Here is a 24,190-nt window from a genome sequence, read left to right on the forward strand (position 1 = left end):
ACATAGCCACCTTGCAGGGTTCCAAAAGAATCCAGTGACATAGGCATATGAAAACCACCAGCATAGCACACAGTCTGTGGTTCTTTCTTCTTTTTCTTTATAAGTGCTTTACAATGTTGTGTTGTGCTAGTTTCTGCAGTACAACAAAATGAATCAGCTATATGAATAAGTGTATCCCCTCCCTTTCGCGCCTCCCTGCCACTCCCCCTTCTCAGGTCATCCCTGAGCCCTGAGCTGAGATCCTTGTGCTATACAGCAGCTCCCCACTAGCTATGGCACATATGGCAAGGTACATAGGTCAGTTCTCTCAATTTGTCCCAATCTCTCCTTACCCCCCAACCCTGCCCCACGTCTACAAGTCCATTCTCTAGCTCGGCATCTGTATTCCTGCCCTGCAAATAGGTTCATCGGTACCATTTGTCTAGATTCTATATATATGCACATATATATGCTGTAGTTTTTTTCTTTCCCACTTAATATAGACTTGAAATGCAGCTCAGGTTTAAAAGAGAAATTTGGGAAGGCAAGAGATAAAAGAAATGCAATATGGATAACTGAAATTGCCCTGTGCAAAGAAAACTCTAATAAATAGTTGGTTGGAAATCAGATTTGTGTCCTCTGAACAGAACCATCACCGGCCTCTAATAAACTGCCATAGTATGAAGCAGAAAGAAAGAAGTGATCGTACATTTGCACTGGGTTTTTTCTACCTAACACCTTGGTTTATAGCACGTAGTTACTAATTCAAAGACTTTCATTCTTTTATTCATTCATTCAGTCAACAAACAGTTATCATGTACCTTCTATGGAGTGGGGGGCATAAGCATTAGGTATCAGGTGTGAACAGAGTACACTCCCCACTCTCGTGGAGCTTACAGTCTAGTGGAGAAGACAGATCTTAATCAAATGGTCTGTAAATGTATAATTGCAGAGATTTGATGTGGCTTGGGGAGCATAGAAAAAAGACTTTTTGAAAAATTAGGATTTGAGTGAGGAAAGGAAAGAGGAAAACCAGAAGGGTATGGCAAATGGACAATACCAAGCTTGGCTATTGGATTTTTCCATCTAAATTACTAGTGACCTTAGCAGTTTTGTTGAAATGAAAGCATGCTAAGAGGAAGTTGGTAGGAGGTTATGAAATGGAGATAGTAAGCAAAAAAAAACACAAGAAGAAAAAGTACCACCTTCAAGAAGCTTCATAGTGAAGAAGAAGAAAAGGAATGTTAGCTGGAAGGGGCAGATCCAAGGACAAAAACATCAGCATAGTTTAACTGTCAGCTCAACGGCCCACCCCATCTCTGCCTATAGTGATAATAGCACGTGAACAAGTTAGTTGCCCAGACTGAGTGATGCTTGAATGGGAACCAAAATTATACTCACACGAGAATATTCACTTGGTAAAATTTAATATATGGAGACAAATGACAGTTTTATTATTTTGAAAAAAATTGGACAAGGTAGGAGTTTTATAAAATATAATGCCTCTTTCATTTACAGTGAAATTTGACCCATGTTTCAATTTAAAATATTCTTAGTAATACTTTCCAGACACACCAGAGTTGCTCTGCATAACTAGGCTAATATATATTGTTTCAAATTTACAATCTCTTAATGTTTTGTTATATGAGCAAATCTATGTGTGTGTTAAGTAGCATTCTACTTTGGTGGGTTGTGTAGACCCATAGCATGCCACTGGTTGGTTAAATTAAATATTTAGGGAGGACATTAACTATTTCAATCCACTAGCAGTTTATTCCTGCTCTGGGAGTCAGTCAGTTGTTGCTGCTGCTGCTCAAGTGAATAAAACAGGCTGTTAAAAAAAATTGTAAAAATAATCAAAAGAATAACTTAAGAATAACATTCTACAGATTTATATTCCCCTTAAAGCCATTTTTATCAGTACAGTTTTAGATGCATCTATTTCTCCATCATCAATAGGTCTCGCTCACATTTACATTAATTGCTTTCTAAAAATCACATTAACTACCATTTTATTTATAGGAAGAAATTACTCCACACTGTGGCTTAATGGACACTGATACTCAAAACATGAGTATGAGGCTAAGAACCTAACCCCACACCGGGGAGGGCAGCCATCCCCCATCTGAAAACCAAATTCCATTACAGATGTTAAATAGGTTAATTCACAGAAATTGATCCAAGTAACTGTGGTAAGTATTTTCTCTGTTACTGTTTCTCTTGACATCCTCGCCTCTGGCTACGATAAATTTTTCTACAAAGAAAGTAATTAGGAAATAGCATAACTAATAAACTCACAGGCAGTCACTGTCGATCAGATATGGAAATCACTATCTAAGAAAATAAAAGCCATCCAGCCCATCCATTTGTGTGGTATGTGAGACCCTCTGACTAGAAACAAAAGCTGTTCAAGTTCACCAGTCTGGATGCTAGTGCTCTTCCCCCCAAAACTGAGAAGGAGAAATGTCGGGGTTATTCTGTAAGCAAGGAATCACAGGATTTGGAATAAGCTGCTTTATCAGGCAGACAGCTAGAAAATCCTATTTGCAAAAGAGCTCCCACTAGCATCTTTTATGTCCAAAGTGAGACTCAATTTTGGCTGGAAAATGCACTCTTGTCAGCGGTAAGGAAGAGGAACGGGGTTTCTTCCCACTCTCAGAAGGACCGTTGCCTGGATGAACGGACCGCTGGAGCGCAGTGTCTCACACGAGCAGAACTGACCCGGCGATGGTCACCGTCTCGGGCCCTGGAGGACAATCCCGTTCAGCCGGCCGGGAAGGAGAGTATCCAGACCGACTGGTCCGAGGCAGGCAGCCCAGGGTTGCACGGTGGCCGGCCACCCCTCCAGGCTCGAAGGTAGGTAAGATACCCTCGGTAAAGGTACCAAGGGGCAGAGGGGAGTGCTCCTGCACGCTCCTAGGTCTCCAAGCGCTGGGGCACATCTGGACAACTGGCGCCTGCAGTGGACAGACTGGAGAGGGGGAGGGGCAGAGGTGGCTGCGCCCCTTCCCCCCACCTTCCCACCAGCACGCCCCTATCCACCCCCCGCTGCTTTTACCTGCCGCAGCTGAAGCGCAGCCCCTGGCTCTTGTCGAGTCAGCTCGCCCGCTCCAGAGTGGATAGCAGCTACCGTCTCCACCGCCTGCACCTGCTGCTGAACGGGCCACTCTGAAGACAGGATACCCTCCAGGCAGCCCAGCGCCAAGTTCCCATGGCTGGCATTTCTCCGCGCCCTGCTGGGACGCCCCGGCAGCTTGCCGCCGCGCTCGCCTACCTGCTCCTGAGCTGCCCTGCCCTACAGGGACAGACACCCTCGCCTGAGGCTGAGCCCCCTCGGGCGCCCTACCTGCCCACCTGGGGCGCCCTCGGCCGCAGCAGCCCCGACGGCCCCAGCATCCTGGTCGCCAACCCCGGGCTCCGGGTACCCGTGGGCCGCTCGCTTTGGCTCGACCCGCTCCGGGATCTGGTGATTCGAGTGCAGCCGGGGGATCGGTGCGAGGTGACGGTGTTGGACGCCCTGCCGCCGCGCCACGGCGCGCTCTCCCCGCGCCGCTTCCCCTGCGCCTTCGGGCCCCGCCAGGTCCGGTACACTCACTGGGGCGCCCGCAGCCCCGGACGCGCGCGAGTGAAGCTGCAGCTGCGCTACGACGCCGGGACTTCCACGCTCGCGCTGCCCTTCATGCTCGCGGTGGACGTGGTCTTCCACCGACTGAAGCTGGTGACGCGCAACCGGCCTTTGGCGGTGGAGGAGCTGCGCGGCTGGAGCCACGCCATCGACAGGACAGTGCTGGCCTTTGCTTCCCCGGAGCCCGGGGCCGCGGCCACCCGCAGGTGCCGGCTCACCCTTGTTCCCCCCGAGGGTGGCCCACTGCCCAAGTATGGGCGTTTGGTGGATGCCGCGGGGGCCCCTCTCCCCAGGGCCAAGGCCATAGACTGTGAGGCTTTTATCCGGGCTGGAGTGCGCTACCAGCACACCTCCACCACCCGCTCTCCCAACCGGGACTATGTGCCCATGGTGGCGGAGCTGCTAGGGCCAGGGGACCCAGGAGCTGAGTCAGGGGAGTTGCTGCTCCGAGAACATTTCCAGCTGCTGGTGAGGATCCTCGAGGGATCCGAGAACACGGCGCCCAGGCCCAGCCTCGCAGCTCCGATGATGCTGGAGGTCCATCAGTTCCTGCTGACGGCCCTGACGCCCGACGCCCTGGCTGCGGAGGACAAGGAGTCTAATGCCGATGACCTAGTCTTCAACATTCTCAATGCTCCCATCACCACTCTGGGGCACCAGGGCTACGTGGTCAGTACTGATGACCCCCTGGGCCTTCCAGTGTCCTTCTTCAGCCAGCGGGAGCTGCGAGAATTGAAAATTGCTTATCAGCCCCCTACGGAGAAATTGGATGCGGAGCACCTCTTCCAGCTGGAGATGGAGGTGGTGGATGCAGATGGTGCCACCTCAGATCCCTTTGCCTTTATGGTGGTCGTGAAACCCCTGAACACCATGGCCCCAGTGGCTAGCTATGACCGGGGACTACTACTTTTTGAAGGTCAGTCAAGGCCCCTCTCCAGCGCCAACAGCCTTGAGATCAGTGCTAGTGGTCACCTGGGAGAGGTGAAAGTGTCTGCCATCAGGGGCTTGAGACATGGGCAGCTGGTCGTGCTTGGGACGCCAGCAGGTTGCAAGCATTTCACGCCAACGGATCTGGCAGCAGGGCGAGTGGTGTACCAGCATGATGGCAGCAACACCTACAGCGACAACATCGTCTTCCAGATGGAGGATGGGCACCACCAGGTGGAATTCCTCTTCCCTCTCACCATCATCCCTGTTGATGATGAACCACCAATGGTCACTGCCAACGCCGGGCTCTCAGTGAGAGAAGGGCAGGCGGTCCAGATCTCCCCCTTTGTCCTGAGTGCAATGGATATTGACTCTGAGGACTCGACCATCCACTTTGTGCTGGAGGACCAGCCTCTGGAAGGAGAAGAGGAAGAAAGAGGAGGGGATCTGGCTCCCGGTTCCTCCAGCTCAAGGCAGCATCTGGGGGAGATACTGCTGCGGCAATCGGAACCACCTCAGGCTCCTGAAGATGAAGGCTGGTATTACGTGGGAAAGGAAGGACTTTATGAGAAGGTGGTGACTGAGTGGCTTCAACAAGACATAGTGGAAGGAAGACTCTTCTACCGCCATCTTGGACCCCTTGGCCCTCAATCCATAATGGCCCAGATAACTTTCCATGTGCAGGATGACCATGACCCACCCAATCTATCCAAGCAACATTTCTTCACCATCAGAGTCCAACCAGTGGATCTGCAGAGTCCAGAGCTGTTTCCAGGAACTACCCTAGAGATGACCGTGCAACAATACCAGCTCACTCACTTCCAGAAGAAATTCCTCCAATATATTGACCGGGACTCAGATGACCAGCACCTGTGGTACACCCTGCTGATGCCCCCTACTGACACAGATGGCAATCACCAAGTCCCGGCTGGAGAAATTGTGCTCACTGATTCACCAGACACACCCATTGTGCACTTCACCCAGGCCCAGGTAAATAACCATGAAGTTGCCTACCAGCCCCCCGGGAAGAAGCTGGGTATTGTACCACGGATTGTGCAGTTCACCTACCAGGTAGAGGATGCTGCAGGCAATCGTATACCTGGCACATTCACATTATTCCTGAAGCCTGTGGACAACCAGCCTCCCCAGGTCACCAACAGAGGCTTTACTGTCTTAGAAGGAGAGAGTTTCAGCCTCAGCAGTAATGAGCTCCATGTTTCAGACCCTGATACAGACATCGACCAGATTGTCTTCATATTAGTTTGGGGTCCCCAACATGGACATTTGCAGTACTTAAAAAAATGTATGGTCCCAGGGGAATATTTCACACAAGCTGATATTGTCAATGGGAGTATCTCTTATCAGAACCGCAGAGACCAGGCCAGCAGTGACACCTTCTATCTGGAGGTAAGTGACAAGGTGCATCACATACCCATCACTGTCTATATTTCTGTGCACCCTGCAGCAGCTGACAGAAGTCCCAGCACCCCTATTATAGGTAGTGCATTATTAGATGTGTCCATAGATGTCCCGGAAAATACAGCCACTGAGATCACCACGGACATCACCAATGGGCTAAAGGACACGGGCGACTTGATGCTCTCTTTCACTGTGAAAGACAGCCCCAAATTGGGCACTCTTCTGGTGAATGGTTTACTCACAGAACGGTTCACCCAAGAGGACCTCACCAGTGGGACAGTAGTCTATGTCCACACAGGAGGTGAAGTTGGATTCCAGAAGCAGCATGATGCCTTCAGGCTTGCCCTCTCCAAGGATTCTCATCAGCGGATGATGGGAGATAGCACAGTGGAAGAGGTGCAGGTTCAGGTGGTTGTGCTGCCCGTCAACAATGTGGCCCCCAGGGTCTTGGTCAGGGAGCCTTACGTTGTCCATGAAGGTGGGAAGAGTGCCTTGACCTTACAACATCTCAGCATTGAAGATGCAGACACTGCCCAAGATGAAATTCTCTGCACAGTAACTGGTCAGCCAATCTCTGGCTACCTGGAAAATATGACACCAGCTCCTGGATCAGAAGAGACCCGGGCTGGTTATCCCATCAGCGCTTTCTTCATCAGAGATGTCCAGCTAAGACATATCAACTATGTACAGAGTATCCACAAGGGGGTAGAACCACAAAAAGATCAATTCACCTTTTATTGCTCTGACGGCATCAACTTCTCCCCAGATGTCTTCTTTCCTATAATGATCTTACCCACCAATGATGAGCAGCCTGAACTTTTTGCCCATGAGTTTGTGGTACTAGAGGGAATGAGCATTGTCATAGACACCCCACTGCTCAATGGAGCCGATGCTGACCTGCCACCAAACAAGCTTCACTTTCAGCTCACAGCCCTCCCTCGGCATGGGCGAATTATACAGCAGCTGGCCACAGAGAGCCAGCCCATCCACAGCTTCACCTTACAGGAGATTCAGGAGGCCTCCACCGTTGTGTATGAGCACGATGACTCTGAGACCACAGAGGACAGTTTTGAGGTCTGGCTGAGTGACGGCAAGCACACCACCCACAGGACGGTACCCATTGTGGTGATCCTGGTGGATGATGAAACCCCTCGGCTGACCATCAACAATGGGCTGGAAGTAGAGACTGGACACACTGAGCTCATCACCAATTGGGTCCTCAAAGCCACTGATCTTGACTCAGATGATAAGAGCCTCAGTTTTATCCTCCGCTCTGGACCTCAACAAGGGCTTCTACAGAGACTGGGAAAACCCAGAGGGGAGGTGAGGAACAACCTCACCCTGGGAATGAACTTCACCCAGGGTGAGATTGACCGAGGCCTCATCTGTTACACCCACACAAGCCAAGGACTTCATGACCTTATCAAGTTTGATGTGACTGATGGGATTAACACTTTGCTAGACCGCTATTTCAACATCACCATTGGCAGCTTAGACAGGGTCTTCTTCCCTGAGGTGGTTAGCAAAGGGGTCACCTTGACAGAAGGTGGCACAGTGACCCTCACCACGGATCTGCTAAACACCAATGACATCAACAGCTTTGATGAACAGCTGCACTTTAGCATCACACAGGCTCCTCGCCTGGGGCACTTGGAAATCTCTGACCACCCTGGGGAGCCCATTACCTCTTTCACTCAGCGGCAGTTGGCTGGCAACAAGATAGTCTATATTCGCACTTCAAATGATGAGATAAAGATGGACAGCTTTGAATTTCAAGAGACTGATGAGCATAATCCCGTGTTTCAAACCTTCAGGATCTTCATCACGGATGTGAATAATAAGAAACCAATCATGACCATCCGTAAACTGATACTGCAAGAAGGGGAAAGAAAATGTATCACTCCCTTTGAGTTGACAGCGGAAGACAAGGATACCCCGGATGACCTCCTCCTCTTTACCATCACCCAGGTCCCCATCCATGGCAGGATTGTGTATAATGGCAGTCGTCCTGTGACCACCTTCACCCAGCGGGACCTGAACGAGAACTGGGTTTGCTACTGGCATGATGGCAGTGAGACAACTGAAGACAGTTTCTCCGTGACTGTGACAGATGGCACTCATGCTGATTTCTATGTCTTCCCAAACACTGCTGTGGAGACACACAGACCTCAGGTAATGTGGATTCACATAAGAAACTCCCTAGACAGCAGGTCCTCCCAGACTGCCTTTAACAGAGATGCCCTGGCCTTGAAGCACCTTCACCCTGGACATGTGGGCTTCCTGATTACCAGCAGGTCTCTGAAGACAGAGGGTTGGGACAGTTCCCACAGGCTCCATAAGTATAAAGTAACCAGAGGACCGGTGCATGGCTTCATTATCAACACTGGCCTTGGAAATGAGAGCACGCGGGTTTTTACACAAGGTTAGTACACAGTGTCCCCTGATGCCTTTCTCCTGATCCTTAAGTAGATAAGATCTCCCAGCTCCGCATGAAATTGTCCTGACCTCAGTCCTTTAGCAGAAAGATTCTAATTCTAATGAAATACAATGGAATGAGAAATTAACAAACAAAGGCAACAAATCCATTATCAGCTGTTTCCTCAGCATGCTCTTTAAACTGGAACTCTCATTCAATCAGGTTTGTAGTTACACATTAAAACTGCCAAATATGGGTGGACAGCTTCTGCTTCTGAAATATTATAAGATTACAATGATTTTGAAAAGATCAGTTTAAGTTTGAATTTTAAGTAAAGAATAACATACCTAGGAATCACTTGCATAGTTTACCATTAAGTCTGGATTTCTGAAGATAGTGGTTTGGTGTCTTGATTTCAGATATAAAAATTACACTGCACATTTTATTGTACTATTCAAATTCAATTTCTGTATCTAGAAAATGCATAGAACTAAGTTTGCCTAGGGCCACTTGGAAATGGCAACCCAGTATTCTGCCTGGGAAATCCCATGGGCAGAGAGGCTTGGCAGGCTATAGTCCATAGCAAAGAGTCTGACAGGACTGAGCAACTTAACACACACGCGTGCACAGAAGTTTGCCTAACTATGGGAGTATATGTTTTAATGATCATTTTTCTTTTACATTTGTTGTTACTACTAATGGTGAGCTAAAGGCAGGTCCCTCTGGCTTCCCAGGCAATAAGACACTGGTACCTTTGACTGCTCTTCACATGGTCATGCAACTTTTCCATGTAGCTCTATGCATGAGATGTGAAGCGATACATGGAATTTTACACATCCAATACACATAAAGCTGGATGCAATTTTAGAGTAAAACTAAAGAAAGTTGTTTAAAAAGCAGTTTCTTTACATTTTCAGAATTGCTTCTAAACCAAGTGAAATCATATCAGGTTCTATAAAAATTGTTCTTGCAAATGAATACCCCAAAATGCAAATTGTCTTGAAAATACTAGTATTAGCAATACAAAAACACAATTATAGACCCAACTGACACGTTCTCAGACATCCAAGAGAATGGGCAATAGAAAAATGTCATGATTTTATTCTTATTTCCTTTTTACTGAGGATGCAATAGTTATTCTTGTTTAAATTCGTTTCAACAAATAGTTCGTGAGTATCCAAGTATTTCAACCTTGGATAGAAGGCCTAACACCAGCTGGATTAAGCTGTCTGTAGAGGACCATGGTATTGTGAAGTGTGTGTAGGTAGAACCTGGGCCTCCTTCTTGGATGCCCGTCTCATCATCCCAGAGATCATACACAGAGTAGCACAGTTACAGAATTTTAAATTATAAGGTTCCATTTTTTTGCTATTGCAACTTTAAATTCTTAGTAACCTTATTATTTTTAAAAAAGTTAGATTTGTGTTCATTCAATCATTTTTAAATTTACTAATCGTAGTATTTTCATGCCCTATTAAAAACACGGACGTTCTCATCATACTCATTTTCTGTGTGCCAACACGGTGTGTGTACGATGCTTGCTCTTTTACTAGCTGACGTTGATGAGATGAGGATCTACTACATCTTGAATGAAGGCAGCAAGGCAACTAAAGACATCTTCTACTTCTCTGCTGAAGACAATGGTAAGTCAGTATTGAGACCATACCTGGCAGTCTTGGTTAACTAAAGTCAGTATGAGATGGAAAAGAATTAAATCATGTACATAGTAATCACAATCACTAATGTCATAATATCCCCAAATGAGTTCTTTTGATTTTATTTGTAGTCTTCTGCCAAAGCATCCTTGACAAATCACTTTTTAGGAAGGGAAAGCAATGAAAAATTTCAGTAATTAATTTGAAGCATTTTACCTGACCAAGGTTATGTGTGACATCCTATAGGCAAGTAAATTTCCTCTTCAAGAGGATCTGAGAATGTAGCTGGTAGTTTGTCTTACTCTAAAACGAAAACAAATCTACAGAAGGGGAGGTTGGGATGAATTGAAAGACTAGCATTGACATTTATACACTACCATGTCTAAAATAGAGAGCTGGCAGGAAGCTGCTGCATAGCAGGGGGAGCTCAGCTACATGCTCTATCATGACCCAGATGAGCAGGATGGGGGTGGGGGTGAGAAGGAGGTTAAAGAGCGAGCTGGTATATGTATATGAATAGCTGATTCACTTTGCTGTATGGCAGAAACTAACACAATATTGTAAAGCAACTATACTCCACTAAATAAAATAAAAGAAAAAATGAAAATAAATAAACCTAAAAATCGATCATTAGATGTTGTTAGGCATTTTAGCCCCAGTACTGAATCTTAGTGACTCCTTAATCTTAGAAGTGTAATATTCCTAGATGGGGTGAATGACTGGCCCACAGGAAAGCTTTCATTTAAAAACATGCCTATTTACGCTGCGCCTCTGTGCATGTACTCTGTCTCCAAAGTAGCATACTGGGCAGCAACTAGTTAACAGAAGGCATTTTCTTTACTCAGCCAGGGATGTACTGATTATGTGGTCAAGAGCAATCATTTTGCAGTAAGACAGGATAATTGCAGAAATTATGTCCATGTACCACTTGCCACTCTATAACCTTTTTCTGTATAAATCATTACTCATTCTCAGTAAATAACATGAATTTTCTGCCTGAATCATGTGCAATCAGTCAGGACTGTATTTACTGAAAAACAGTCTTCAATGAGAGACAATATGGTATACCGAGTTTGAATCCCAGTTGGCCCCCTGTGACCTTGAACAGGTTACCTTGTCCTTTCTGTGATTCATTTCCCTCATCTCTAAACTGATGGTCTTCATACCTCTTCCAAAGGGTCACGAGATAATGTATGTAAGGCACTTGACTCACGTTGTTGTTTAGTCGCTAAGTCATGTCCAATTCTTTGCAACGCTATGGAATATAGCCCACCAGACTCCTCTGTCCATGGGATTTCTCAGGCAAAGACAATGGAGTGGGTTGCCATTTCCTTCTCCAAGGGATCTTAACCCAGGGATTGAACTTATATCTCCTTCTTGTCAGGCGGATTCTTTAGCACTGAGCCACCTGGAAAGGCCATACTTGGCTCACAGCAGATGCGTAATAAGAGTTAGTTACCTTCTCTGTTTCTGATGAGACTGACTACAGTGGCAACCACTGATCCCTCCTCTCCATCTTTTCACTTAGAATTTAACAGACCTTTCCTTCTTTCCCTAAATTCTCAAAAATCAAAATTACTACAAAGATGAGGATGAATTTAAGCCTTCTCAACTGATTCGTTAAAGTAAAACACTTGTAAGATTCAGATGGTTTATAATGATTTTTTTTCTGTTTTTGAGGATGATATAAAAAGATGTACATCTAACATGGACACTGTGCTTTCTGGGCAACATCAGAGACAAGAGTCAATCTATGATGGTAATAATGTGAATTTTATATAGCTACCATAGTTGAGTGCTTTTGTGGGCCAGTCACTGCAAAATAAAAAGCAAATGTTAGTAGGTCCATTTTTACATGAAGACACTGAGGCTGAATAACTTGCCTGAAGTCATCTGAAGGTGAACTGGAATTAAACCCAGATCCCACAGATTCCAAAGCCAGGGCTTTTAACCACTAATGCTATGCTGCCTTTGTTTTGGGAAACTGAAATCATGAGCAGAAGTCAGAGAACAGGGCAGACAGCACTGCCTAACCTGGCAAAGAAGCACCTGATAAATTCAAGTGGTCAGAATGGCCAAACAGATTCCAGAACATTTGAGGACATGCTAGCTCATAGTTGGATCTTGAAGCGTATGCATGTCCATAAGATAATTAAATATTTTTAAATATTTATTTGTTTAACATTCATTTAATTCAGTGAATGCTTTCAATTGTTTTCTAAGTACTATACATGGAGCTAAAATCCATGCCTACCTATGTGGAGCATTCTTGGAATAGCTTACAAATTCTGACGAAAAAGACTCACTCTAAACTTTTTTGTATTTGCTATTTTCAAATTTTATGAATGTCTATCTTTATAATAGCCAACTTAATCTTTTTTCTTTTTAAAATTTCCCCACTTTTTAAGGTATTTCCCAAATGGAATGTTTAATGAAACTTGCGCTGTGGTCTATTTTTTGTTTGATCCATTTTATTGAAGTATACTTGATTTATAAGGCTGTATTAATTTCTACTGTACAGCAAAGTGATCCAGTTATATACATATATATATATATGTATATATATACACATATACCCTTTTTTATTCTTTTCCATTATGGTTTATCCCAGGATATTGAGTGTAGTTCCCTGTACTATACAGAAGGTTCTTGTTGTTTATCTTTTTCATATGTGTGCTGTATACCTGTCAATCCACAGCTCCTCTTTTATTCCTCCCCTGCTTCCCCTTTGGTAACCATGAGTTTGTTTTCTGTGTCTGTGAGTCTGTTTCTGCTTTGTGGATAGGTTCATCTGTGTCATATTTTAGATTCCACCTAAAAATGATATCATATGGTATTTGTCTTTCTCTTTATGACTTCCTTCACTTAGTATGACAAACTCTAGATCCATCTATGTTGCTGCAAATGGCATTATTTAATTCATTTTTATAGCTGAGTAGTACTCCTTTGTATATATACACTGTGTCTTCTTTACCCATTCCTACAGTGATGGACATTTAGGTGGCTTTCTTGGCTATTGTAAATTGTGCTACAGTGAACACAATGTGATCTATTGATAATCGTCTTTCCTAACGACATATAGCACTGGCATAAAGTACTGCTTCCGGTTATTTAAGGAATTTGGGGTGGACGCTCTTCCAGGGATGTATTTTTCACTCCTGGGTTGGAAACAGACTTTGTTGTTGTTATTTGCGGCACCAGCGTTGGAGCCATTAGAAGATTGTGCCTTGCCTCCAGGACTATGCAGTAGGCCTGTCCATGTAAGACCTTGCACCAGAGTCTTACAGGTGGAAGTACTGGCAAGATGACCCTAGCGTTGCAATTTATTGAAACCCCAAGACTGAAGGCAGGAAAACAGGAAGGCTTCCAGCTCATAGGCTCTGAAACCAGGCTGCTGCTGCTGCTAAGTCGCTTCAGTCGTGTCCGACTCTGTGCGACCCCATAGACTACCTGGATTCAAATCCCGGCTTCACTGCTTAATGGTTGTGTATCTTTGAGAAACTGCTTTGGTTTCCTCATCTGTGAACCAGAGGTAATTATAGCAACTGCCTCATAGGATAACTATGAGGATATTATTTGTTTCCTATTGCTCCTATAACAAATTATCACAAAATTAATGGCTTTCAGCAATGCAAATTTATCATCTTATAGTTCAGCAGGTCAGAAATCCATCATGGCTTTTACTGAGCTAAAATCAAGGTTTGGATAAAGATGTATTTCTTTATGGAGATTCTAGGGGAGAATCCATTTCCTTGCCCTTTCTAGCTTCTAAAGGCTGTTCTCTTCCTCCAACTTTGAAGCTGGAAGCAGCTGGGTCTTTCTCAAGGTGCTTCACAGTGACTTTCTACCTCGCTCTTTCACTTACAAGAATGCTTGTGATTTACATTGGTTTCACTTGTGTAATTCAGCCGAATTTCCCTCATCTCAAAATTCTGAATTTAATCATATCCTCAAAGTTCTTGTTACCATATAGTATAACTTATTCACAGAGTCCAGAGATTAAGATATGGACATTTTTGTGCTAAGTCGCTTCAGTCGTGTCTGACATTTTTTGACCCTATGGACTGTGGAATGATGCTAAAGCTGAAACTCCAGTACTTTGGCCACCTCATGCAAAGAGTTGACTCATTGGAAAAGACTCTGATGCTGGGAGGGATTGGGGGCAGGAGAAGAAGGGGACGACCGAGGATGAGATGGCTGGATGGCATCACTGACTCGATGAATGCGAGTCTGAGTGAACTCCGGGAGTTGGTGATGGACAGGGAGGCCTGGCGTGCTGTGATTCATGGGGTCGCAAAGAGTCGGACACGACTGAGCGACTGAACTGAACTGAACTGATGGACTGCAGCCCGCCAGGCTCCTCTGTCCATGCGATTCTCCAGGCAAGAATACTGGAGTGGGTTGCCATGCCCTCCTCCAGGGAGTCTTCCCAACCCAGGGATGGGACCCACATCTCGTGTCTCCTACATTGGCAGGTGGGTTCTTTGCCACTAGTGCCTCCTGGGAAGCCCAGGCATCTTTAGGGGACCATTATCCTGCCTACCACAAGCATTCTGGGAATCAACACACATCAGGCACTTAAGAAACCCTGACACATAGCAAGCACTCAATAAATATTATTATCTTTAGAATTATCTTTAGAAATACAAAGTTTGTATTTCTCATCTACATAAAGAGAATTTTAATCATTTATTCCTAGAAATCTATATTTAGATCACTTGATTATAGAAGGTCAAATTTTATACTATTAGGGTAAATTTCTTTATTGGGGTGCTGCCTGGAAACCTTGGTTTTTTATCTCTTTTCCTCTGCCCACTTCTAAACTGACTTCATATTTGGAAGTTCACTAAGGGGCCAAAGAAAAAGAGGAAGTAACTTAAATCCACCGTTCTTGTCTTTTCCACTACACGCTAAGCTGCTTTACACGGGAATATCATGCCTGTTCTCACCTTGTTTTCCCTCTCAGTTGTGCCTTTTCCCTTCTGCTCTGCTATAATCAAATGAAGTAACATATATCAAAAATATAAGGCCTAGCATTATTATTCCCTAATAAATTTAAATTTTCGCTTTTTCTTTCCTTTCACATATTTATGAATGTAACTATACTTGTGTACACAGATAAACTGGGAAGTCAAACAAAAATTTTTTACAATGTACCTAATTTGTAGATTCCATCAATTTCTGAAGTTTTGAATTATCCAGCCTAAGATTATTTCAGTATAAAATCACCATCTACTTTGTAAAATCGATGGGAAATTTCATTATGTTCAAGGTTGTCGTGAAAGCCACTGGTAAATGGGAAATACATTTTAGACTTCTAAAGCTCTGAACTGTGCCAATTAAGCAAAGTATCATGTTCATTTATCATCCTCTCCCGAAGTTATTATATTCACAGATTTACGTTGAAGTTTTGCATAACTCTGCTATACATAATGATGAATGGTCTTTTCCACTTACCATAGAATAATATTACCTTAAATTTATATATGACTTAATATTTCTACACTTCTCAGGCAGCTCAATGGTGAAGAATTTGTCTTCCAAGCAGGAGATGCAGGTTCGATCCATGGGTCAAGAAGATCCCCTGGAGAAGGAAATGGCAACCCACACCAGTATTCTTGTGTGGAAAACCCCATGGACAGAGGAGCCTGGTGGGCTACAGACCATGGGGTCACAAAAGAGCTGGACACGACTTAGTTACTAAACCACAACAATAATATTTCTACAGAGTGTTTCACAAATGTTATTCCATTTGATCCTCACCACAACCTGTGAGATGGGAATTGTTATTTCAAATTTTAAGATGAGGAAATGAGCTTGAGGAGTTAAAGGATTCAGAGAAAGAAAGCATCAGAGGAACCAAGTCAATTCTTCCTAATAAGTCAAACTGAATAGCTATATGGCAGTGAGGCAATTTCAGTTTGAGGATGTACTGTGAATATTTAATTGTGTTCATAAGACCAAAAACAGATTATTTCATTTTTCTCTTAATTTAAATTATTCAGTATTTAAAGCCAATTTGATCAACACTATGCATTTTAATATTTGAATTTGACCTGACACCTGTCTCATGGTTCATGTGAGTACTAATTTTCTGTTTCAATGAGCTGACTTTTTCAAGCAAGTGTGAAAATAAAATACATAATAACAGATAAAAAGGGCTTTGGGGAACAATAATACAACTAATCACAAATCCAGTATATCTGTCTAACCTGCAATTAAGGTAATATCACATTTATTTACAACTTTAACCCCTCTAAAATCCACTGAAACATTCGAAAGCAAGGCAGAAATGTCACTGAGTAGTCAAATTATCAAAATCTTTGGCCTGAAATTTTCACACCTGATTCAAAGAAGCCTTTTCTTAGAGTCTGTTTACTCTTATTTCCCAAACAAGTATAATTTTATTCTAAATAAAAGCAGCAGGAAAAAGTGAGTAGGAGTTAAAAAGCAGAAAAAGTTACAGAATGCAGAAGACATAGGTTAAAATAAGCAGATAAGGAACTCAAATCCATGAGAATCCAAAAGGCAATGTAACAACGGGATATGACCCAGGGATCGAACCTGGGTTTCCCCCATTGTAGGTAGACGCTTTACTGTCTGAGATACCAGGGAAGCCCAATGTATGTCTCCAGCTACTTATAATACACATAGCAGAAATCAGAATTGCAGTAAGACTAAAAAACATTTTGCAGGCCTTCAAGATGATGTCATAATAAATCTATATTTATCATTAAATGAAGAACCCCAGTGGAAAATAGTGTAAAGTCATAAAGGATGTTACATTTTCATATAAAATACATTTATATACTACATAACCATGAAAATGTCTAAAACATAGATAGAAAGATGTTAAAATGGTTTACAACGGCAATGATGGATTGTAAGTTGTTTTTATTTTCTTTTGATTTTCCCTTACATTTTCTTGGGTAAATGCATTTGCAATGACCATGATTATTATCTGAAAAACTCAATTTCCATTTAAGAAAAGTGCACTCTTGAATATATCAGAACCATCTGGTTCAATAATATAGATTTAAGTGGCTAACCATGTGATATTGGCTTATAAATGATTCAAAAATGTCCCAGTTAATAATGCAAAGAATTCAAAAATTCAAACAAAAGAGAATCAGGGCAGATGCTTCTCAGGCAGAAAATAATCAACAGTTAGGCTTGCTGACTCTTTCCTTCATGAGTCCTTCTTGGCTGTTTCTTTAATTCCTTTGCAAAAGGTGGCCAAAAATGAGTTGCCAGCCCTTGGGTGATCAACAAGCAAGGCAGGAGCAGAGGAACAGAGAAGACAGCTAGAGGGGCAGAGGGAGCTCACTACCAGTGTTTCCACATTCAGCAGAGCCAATCTCTGGAAGAATCTGTTCAGAGCTGTGAAATATACAGCCACACAGGGTCAAGTTTGCTGACTTGGTGTAAATATAATTTTGTATCAGCTATCACACTATCTATATGCTAGATTTTCTCTTTGTGTCATTCGTGATTCAATTAGATTTTGTTCATTTTTGTTTTATACTGAAACCATTGGTTTTTTATTGCAGTTGATTTACAATGTATTAGTTTTAGGTGTACAGGAAAATAATTCACTTATATATATTTTTATACATAAAAAATATATTAAAAATATATATATATTTGTATATGGCTTCTCTTGTAGCTCAGTCGGTAAAGAATCTTCCTGCAGTGCAGGAAACCCTGGTTCGATCCCTGGGTTGGAAAGATCCCCTGGAGAAGGAAATGGCAACCCACTCCGGTATCCTTTCCTGGAAAAACCTCATGGATGGAGGAGCCTGGTGGGCTGCATTTCATGGGGTCACAAAGAGTCAGGCACGACTGAGTGACTAACACTTACTTACTTACTTACATATATATGTATATGTTTTAGATTGTTTTATCTTATAAGTTAGAAACCATTGATTCCCTATAGAAAGATAGAAAAGGTACTTCCTATTTATCTTTCAGTTCAGTTCAGTTCAGTTCAGTAGATCAGTCGTGTCCGACTCTTTGCCACCCCATGAATTGCAGCATGCCAGGCCTCCCTATCCAGCACCAACTCCCGGAGTTCACTCAAACTCATGTCCATTGAGTTGGTGATGCTATTCAACTATCTCATCCTCTGCCGTCCCCTTCTCCTCCTGCTCCCAGCCCCTCGCAGCATCAGAGTCTTTTCCAATGAGTCAACTCTTCACATGAAGTGGCCAAAGTACTGGAGTTTCAGCTTCAGCATCATTCCTTCCAAAGAACACCCAGGACTGATCTCTTTTAGAATGGACTGGTTGGATCTCCTTGCAGTCCAAGGGACTCTCAAGAGTCTTCTCCAACACCTCAGTTCAAAAGCATCAATTCTTTGGTGCTCAGCTTTCTTCACAGTCCAACTCTCACATCCATACATGACTACTGGAAAATCCATAGCCTTGACTAGACGGACCTTTGTTGGCAAAGTAATGTCTCTACTTTTGAATATGCTATCTAGGTTGGTCATAACTTTCCTTCCAAGGAGTAAGCGTCTTTTAATTTCATGGCTGCAATCACCATCTGCAGTGATTTTGGAGCCCCTCAAAATAAAGTTTGACACTGTTTCCACTGTTTCCCCATCTATTTCCCATGAAGTGATGGGACTGGATGCCATGCTCTTAGTTTTATGAATGTTGAGCTTTAAGCCAACTTTTCCACTCTCCTCTTTCACTTTCATCAAGAGGCTTTTTAGTTCCTCTTCACTTTCTGCCATAAGGGTAGTATCATCTGCATATCTGAGATTATTGATATTTCTCCCGGCAATCTTGATTCCAGCTTGTGCTTCTTCCAGCCCAGCATTTCTCATGATGTACTCTGCATAGAAGTTAAATAAGCAGGGTGACAATATACAGCCTTGACGTACTCCTCTTCCTATTTGGAACCAGTCTGTTGTTCCATGTCCAGTTCCCACTGTTGCTTCCTGACCTGCATAGGTTTCTCAAGAGGCAGGTCAGGCGGTCTGGTATTCCCATCTCTTTCAGAATTTTCCACAGTTTATTGTGCTCCACACAGTCAAAGGCTTTGGCATAGTCAATAAAGCAGAAATAGATGTTTTTCTGGAACTCTCTTGCTTTTTCGATGATCCAGTGGATGTTGGCAATTTGATCTCTGGTTCCTCTGCCTTTTCTAAAACCAGCTTGAACATCTGGAAGTTCACAGTTCACTTATTGCTGAAGCCTGGCTTGGAGAATTTTGAGCATTACTTATTTATCTTTAGATCACCTCAAAAGCTCTTCAGAGTCCCCCCTCAGCCTCACTTCCTTTTTCTGTTATGGAGGCCAGGGCTGGAGTCTGACTGTTGCTGCTGGTAATTTTTTGGTGTGTTTCTACTACAAATTAATCATTTTAGAAGTGGCAACACCTTTTTACAATACCCAGGATTGAGTCATATTGGGGAACCCATTCAATGAATGGGAGAATGATAAAGAACATATTGTTAACAACCTTAATGACACACTACCACAGCCTTGTTTTTAGCATTAATTATATATATAACTGAAAGCTTTAAGTCTAAAATTTTGCATTAAAATACATGAACACATAAGCATTTGTAGCATACCCAATCTAAAAACATGTAAGTGCTTATAATTCCTCAGATGTCTTATCAATATTTAAAAAAAATAAATGTATGTACATGGTTAAAGAATAATAATTAATAGGGAATTCCCTGGTAGTCCAATGGTTAGGACTCCAAGCTTTCACTGCCAAGGGCGTGAGTTCAATCCCCACTCACAGAACTAAGATTCCCCACAAGCCAAAAATATTTTTATATTTTAATAAAATTTTTAAAAAGAATAATAATAATTAAACTGTATTGATACCTAGTCTATTTCCCCAAAGAGGAACTGTTCATTATATTTCCTTACAAAAAGAAAATTATTCATAGCAGAATATCCTTTTTATTTACACAGAAGAGATTGTTTTCTATTCTCAGTTCTAAGCCTGGCCTGCTTAACTTAAAATATATGTATATTATATATGATATATGTACTTATCAATTATGAACTAGAACAAATAGATCTACCTTAACAGCCTTATTGTTTTAAAGCGATTATATAATATTTCACTTTATGGCTGTATTTTGCTTAATTAACTGGTTATCGAGTAAGAGGCATCTTTTTCTTTTTCAGTTTTAATTCTACTATGAACTTTATCTTAACTTACATTCAAATACAAATGTAGAATCATAAAATCATATTATCCTAGGGTTGGAAGGAGCTGATGCTTAGAAAACTTGAAACTTTTCATTGGAAAAGCTTGTTCTTCTCAGAGGGTGATACTTGATTTGTTTCTGCTTTTAAAACATATGAAACAGTACTTATGCATATATTTCTATATCTATCTTATCTGTATCTATCTCCTATGGCAGTATTCTGTGTCACCAGACAGGTATTTTAATAAATCCTTATTAAATACCCAACTACTCTGTGCCAGCTGCAGTTTAGTTTTTTTTTTTTTTAAGTAATAAAGATTGTATTTTAAACCAGCAAGAATCAACATGTGACCACCTCTCTTCTTTATTTTCAAGATAGCTCTCCTTGTTTTTTTTTTAATTTTATTTTTACTTTATTTTACTTTACAATACTGTATTGGTTTTGCCATACATTAACATGAATCCACCACGGGTGTATACAAGCTCCCAATCCTGAATCCCCCTCCCACCTCCCACCCCATATCATCTCTCTGGATCATCCCCATGCACCAGCCCCAAGCATCCTGTATCCTGTATCGAACATAGACTGGCACTTCGTTTCTTCCATGATAGTATACATGTTTCAAAGCCATTCTCCCAAATCATCCTACCCTCTCCCTCTCCCTCAGAGTCCAAAAGTCCATTCTATACATTTGTGTCTCTTTTGCTGTCTTGCATAAAGGGTCATCATTACCGTCTTTCTATATTCCGTATATATGTGTCAGTATACTGTATTGGTGTTTTTCTTTCTGGCTTACTTCACTCTGTATAATCGGCTCCAGTTTCATCCATCTCATTAGAACTGATTCAAATGTATTCTTTTTAATGGCTGAGTAATACTCCATTGTGTATATGTACCACAGCTTTCTTATCCATTCATTTGCTGATGGACATCTAGGTTGTTTCCATGTCCTGGCTATTATAAACAGTGCTGCGATGAACACTGGGGTACATGTGTCTCTTTCAATTCTGGTTTCCTTGGTGTGTATGCCCAGCAGTGGGATTGTTGGGTCATAAGGCAGTTCTATTTGCAATTTTTTAAGGAATCTCCACACTGTTTTCCATAGTGGCTGTACTAGTTTGCATTCCCACCAACAGTGTAAGAGGGTTCCCTTTTCTCCACACCCTCTCCAGCATTTATTGCTTGTAGACTTTTGGATCGCAGCCATTCTGACTGGTGTGAAATGGTACCTCATTGTGGTCTTGATTTGCATTTCTCTGATAATGAGTGATGTTGAGCATCTTTTCATGTGTTTGTTAGCCATCTGTATGTCTTCTTTGGAGAAATGCCTATTTAGTTCTTTGGCCCATTTTTGATTGGGTTGTTTATTTTTCTGGAGTTGAGCTGCATAAGTTGCTTGTATATTTTTGAGATTAGTTGTTTGTCAGTTGTTTCATTTGCTATTGTTTTCTTCCATTCAGAAGGCTGTCTTTTCACCTTACTTATAGTTTCCTTTGTTGTGCAGAAGCTGTTAATTTTAATTAGATCCCATTTGTTTATTTTTGCTTTTTCCAGTATTCTGGGAGGTGGATTAGAGAGTATCCTGCTGTGATTTATGTCAGAGAGTGTTTTGCCTATGTTCTCCTCTAGGAGTTTTATCGTTTCTGGTCTTACGTTTAGATCTTTAATCCATTTTGAGTTTATTTTTGTGTGTGGTGTTAGAAAGTGATCTAGTTTCATTCTTTTACAAGTGGTTGACCAGTTTCCCCAGCACCACTTGTTAAAGAGATTGTCTTTACTCCATTGTATATTCTTGCCTCCTTTGTCGAAGATAAGGTGTCCATAGGTGTGTGGATTTATCTTTGGGCTTTCTATTTTGTTCCATTGATCTATATTTCTTTCAGTTGCCCATACATTTTGCCCATAGTAAACTACTCTCTTCTATTGAGAGACTTGCTTGGAGTGTCCAAACATAGCCCCTCAATATGGAAAAATTTCAATATGTTCATTTGAATTTTTATTTTTGTCATTTTAAGGGACATCATCAACTAAATTGATTATGAAAAAGTTACCTTTAATATAAAATATTTGAACAAAGCTTTCTGCCTTGATGTTTTAAATTAGTCATAAAAAAGAAAGCTTCTGTATTAGAGGAAGATTTTGTTATTTAATTTTTAAATAGGTGTCACATTAAACTTTCAATACAAAAAATACATATCCAAAGAATGACAAATGAAGGTTTAAAAATATTTAGATATATATATTAACAATATATAATAACCACTAAATTTTTCACCATAATAAATAGTTGTAAAATGGACATTAGCTTTTAAATTTTTTCACTAATCCTATAAAATATAACTTTGTTCATTTTGGGCTACTGGCTATATTCAATGATGAATTATGTAAAACTTTTCATTAAAGACTTGAATTTCCTTAAAAAAAAAACAAATACAAATGTATATTTTTACTTAGGAGTGAAAATGCTGATTTAATCTAGCTATTTGAATGTCTAAAACATTCTCACATTTTCTTAAATGTCATACTTGCTTCAGACATTAGAAGGCTTTTTCATACAAACATGTCCAGACAGACGTGAAACTGGGGCAGAAAATACAAGAGCAGTTTATTCCAAATTTAATAGTTAAATTTACTTCTAATCTTTAGAAGTTAAAAAAAAAGTATGAGCAAGAGGGAAAAAAATAAACAAAGGCATTTTTGCTGTTAGAGGCACCAAGAAACCTCTGGAATTGTAGACAAGTGGTAGTTCTTGCTTATCTGGCTCTGCCAGGGCTGGCCCCGGAAGAGTCTCTACCTCCAGTGTTTTCAAGGTATGTCGTGTTGAACATGCAAGGATTTGAGTCTGCAATTTAGAATTAAGTCTGCAGTTACAGTGTGCCCCAAGACAGACCTCTTGTCTGAGTACAGATCAAAACAAGTTTTGGTAATTCATTTCTAGCTCATTAGTCAGAGGGCCTGTGGGCACGAATGTGCAATAACAATGAAAGAGACAGGAGAACCAAGTCCATTTACATGTCACATAGCAGAGTTGGGTATAATCACCACCCTCTATGAAATATTACACATCCATCCTGGGTGATTCACTCTTGCACCTTATTCATAATGTAAAAACAAATGGCTCTTAAGCCTTCTAATTTGAAATCAATGTCCATGCTTTATTTTATATGATGTAGCTTGCCAGCAATTAAAAAAAAAATAGCTGCTTTTCCCATATCCTTATAACAATTAGAGTTCTTTAGACTTAGTTTCCACATAGAAAATTAAGTGGGGATTCGAGATAAATGTTCTTTGTTCATTGAGGCAAATGTGAAGTGATTTCCAGAGAACTTTCTCGGTTCTCTATTTGATTCTGCTAGTGGTTTCTCTGGGTTTTGCGGTATTTCAAAAAAATAAAAGTACGTGCTTCAATAAAACAAATTCAAATAATACGGAAGAGTATAAGATGAAAAGCAAATTTTCTTTCCTGTTACCATTTATGGTCCTATTTCACAAGAAGCCAAAAACTCTCTGTGTATAGGTGTGTGTGTGTGCACACATGCACGCACGCATACATAGCTCTAGCTGTAATTAAGTCTTCCATTAATTTTTAAAGTCCTGGAAGCCTGGAAGGTAGTAGATAAACTTGGACTTTTCTTATTGGTGAAGTTTTAATCTTCCTGTAAAAGGAAGCTGTTTAGAATCGTACCTTGGCCTATGTATACTAGGAAAGAGGAAGAGAAGATAATCAGGCCAATTAAATTAATTCAAACAGTGAAATAATATAATACTGATCATGATCTGTGTTAGAGTTGAAATGCCTCCCTGACAGTACTTGACATATAATTGATGTGCAAACATGTTGGTTGATAGATGAATACACACAAATTCATGAAAAAAGTTCCAAAGATAAATTCATTTCATGACTGATAGAGGTTGAATGTTTAATTGTAGCTGTGATTTAAAAAAGAATAGTGCTTTCTTAAAAATTGTGAATTGCTGTGTCATACACCTG

General features: G+C 41.6%; 1 protein-coding gene across 1 annotated transcript in view; it reads left to right on the top strand.

Annotated features, from left to right (window-relative positions):
* The first annotated feature begins 3,190 nt into the window (after positions 1-3,190).
* The window catches only part of FREM3 (FRAS1 related extracellular matrix 3), a 102,832-nt gene continuing 81,832 nt past the window's right edge, over positions 3,191-24,190 (top strand). The window contains exons 1-2 of the mRNA XM_040250445.1: positions 3,191-8,372; positions 9,920-10,009. Of these exons, the coding sequence (XP_040106379.1) occupies positions 3,191-8,372; positions 9,920-10,009 (5,272 nt within the window). The remainder of the gene's footprint in view (positions 8,373-9,919; positions 10,010-24,190) is intronic.

This window comes from Oryx dammah, unplaced genomic scaffold (genome assembly GCF_014754425.2).
Source record: "Oryx dammah isolate SB20612 unplaced genomic scaffold, SCBI_Odam_1.1 HiC_scaffold_12, whole genome shotgun sequence".
In the NCBI taxonomy this organism is placed as follows: domain Eukaryota; kingdom Metazoa; phylum Chordata; class Mammalia; order Artiodactyla; family Bovidae; genus Oryx; species Oryx dammah.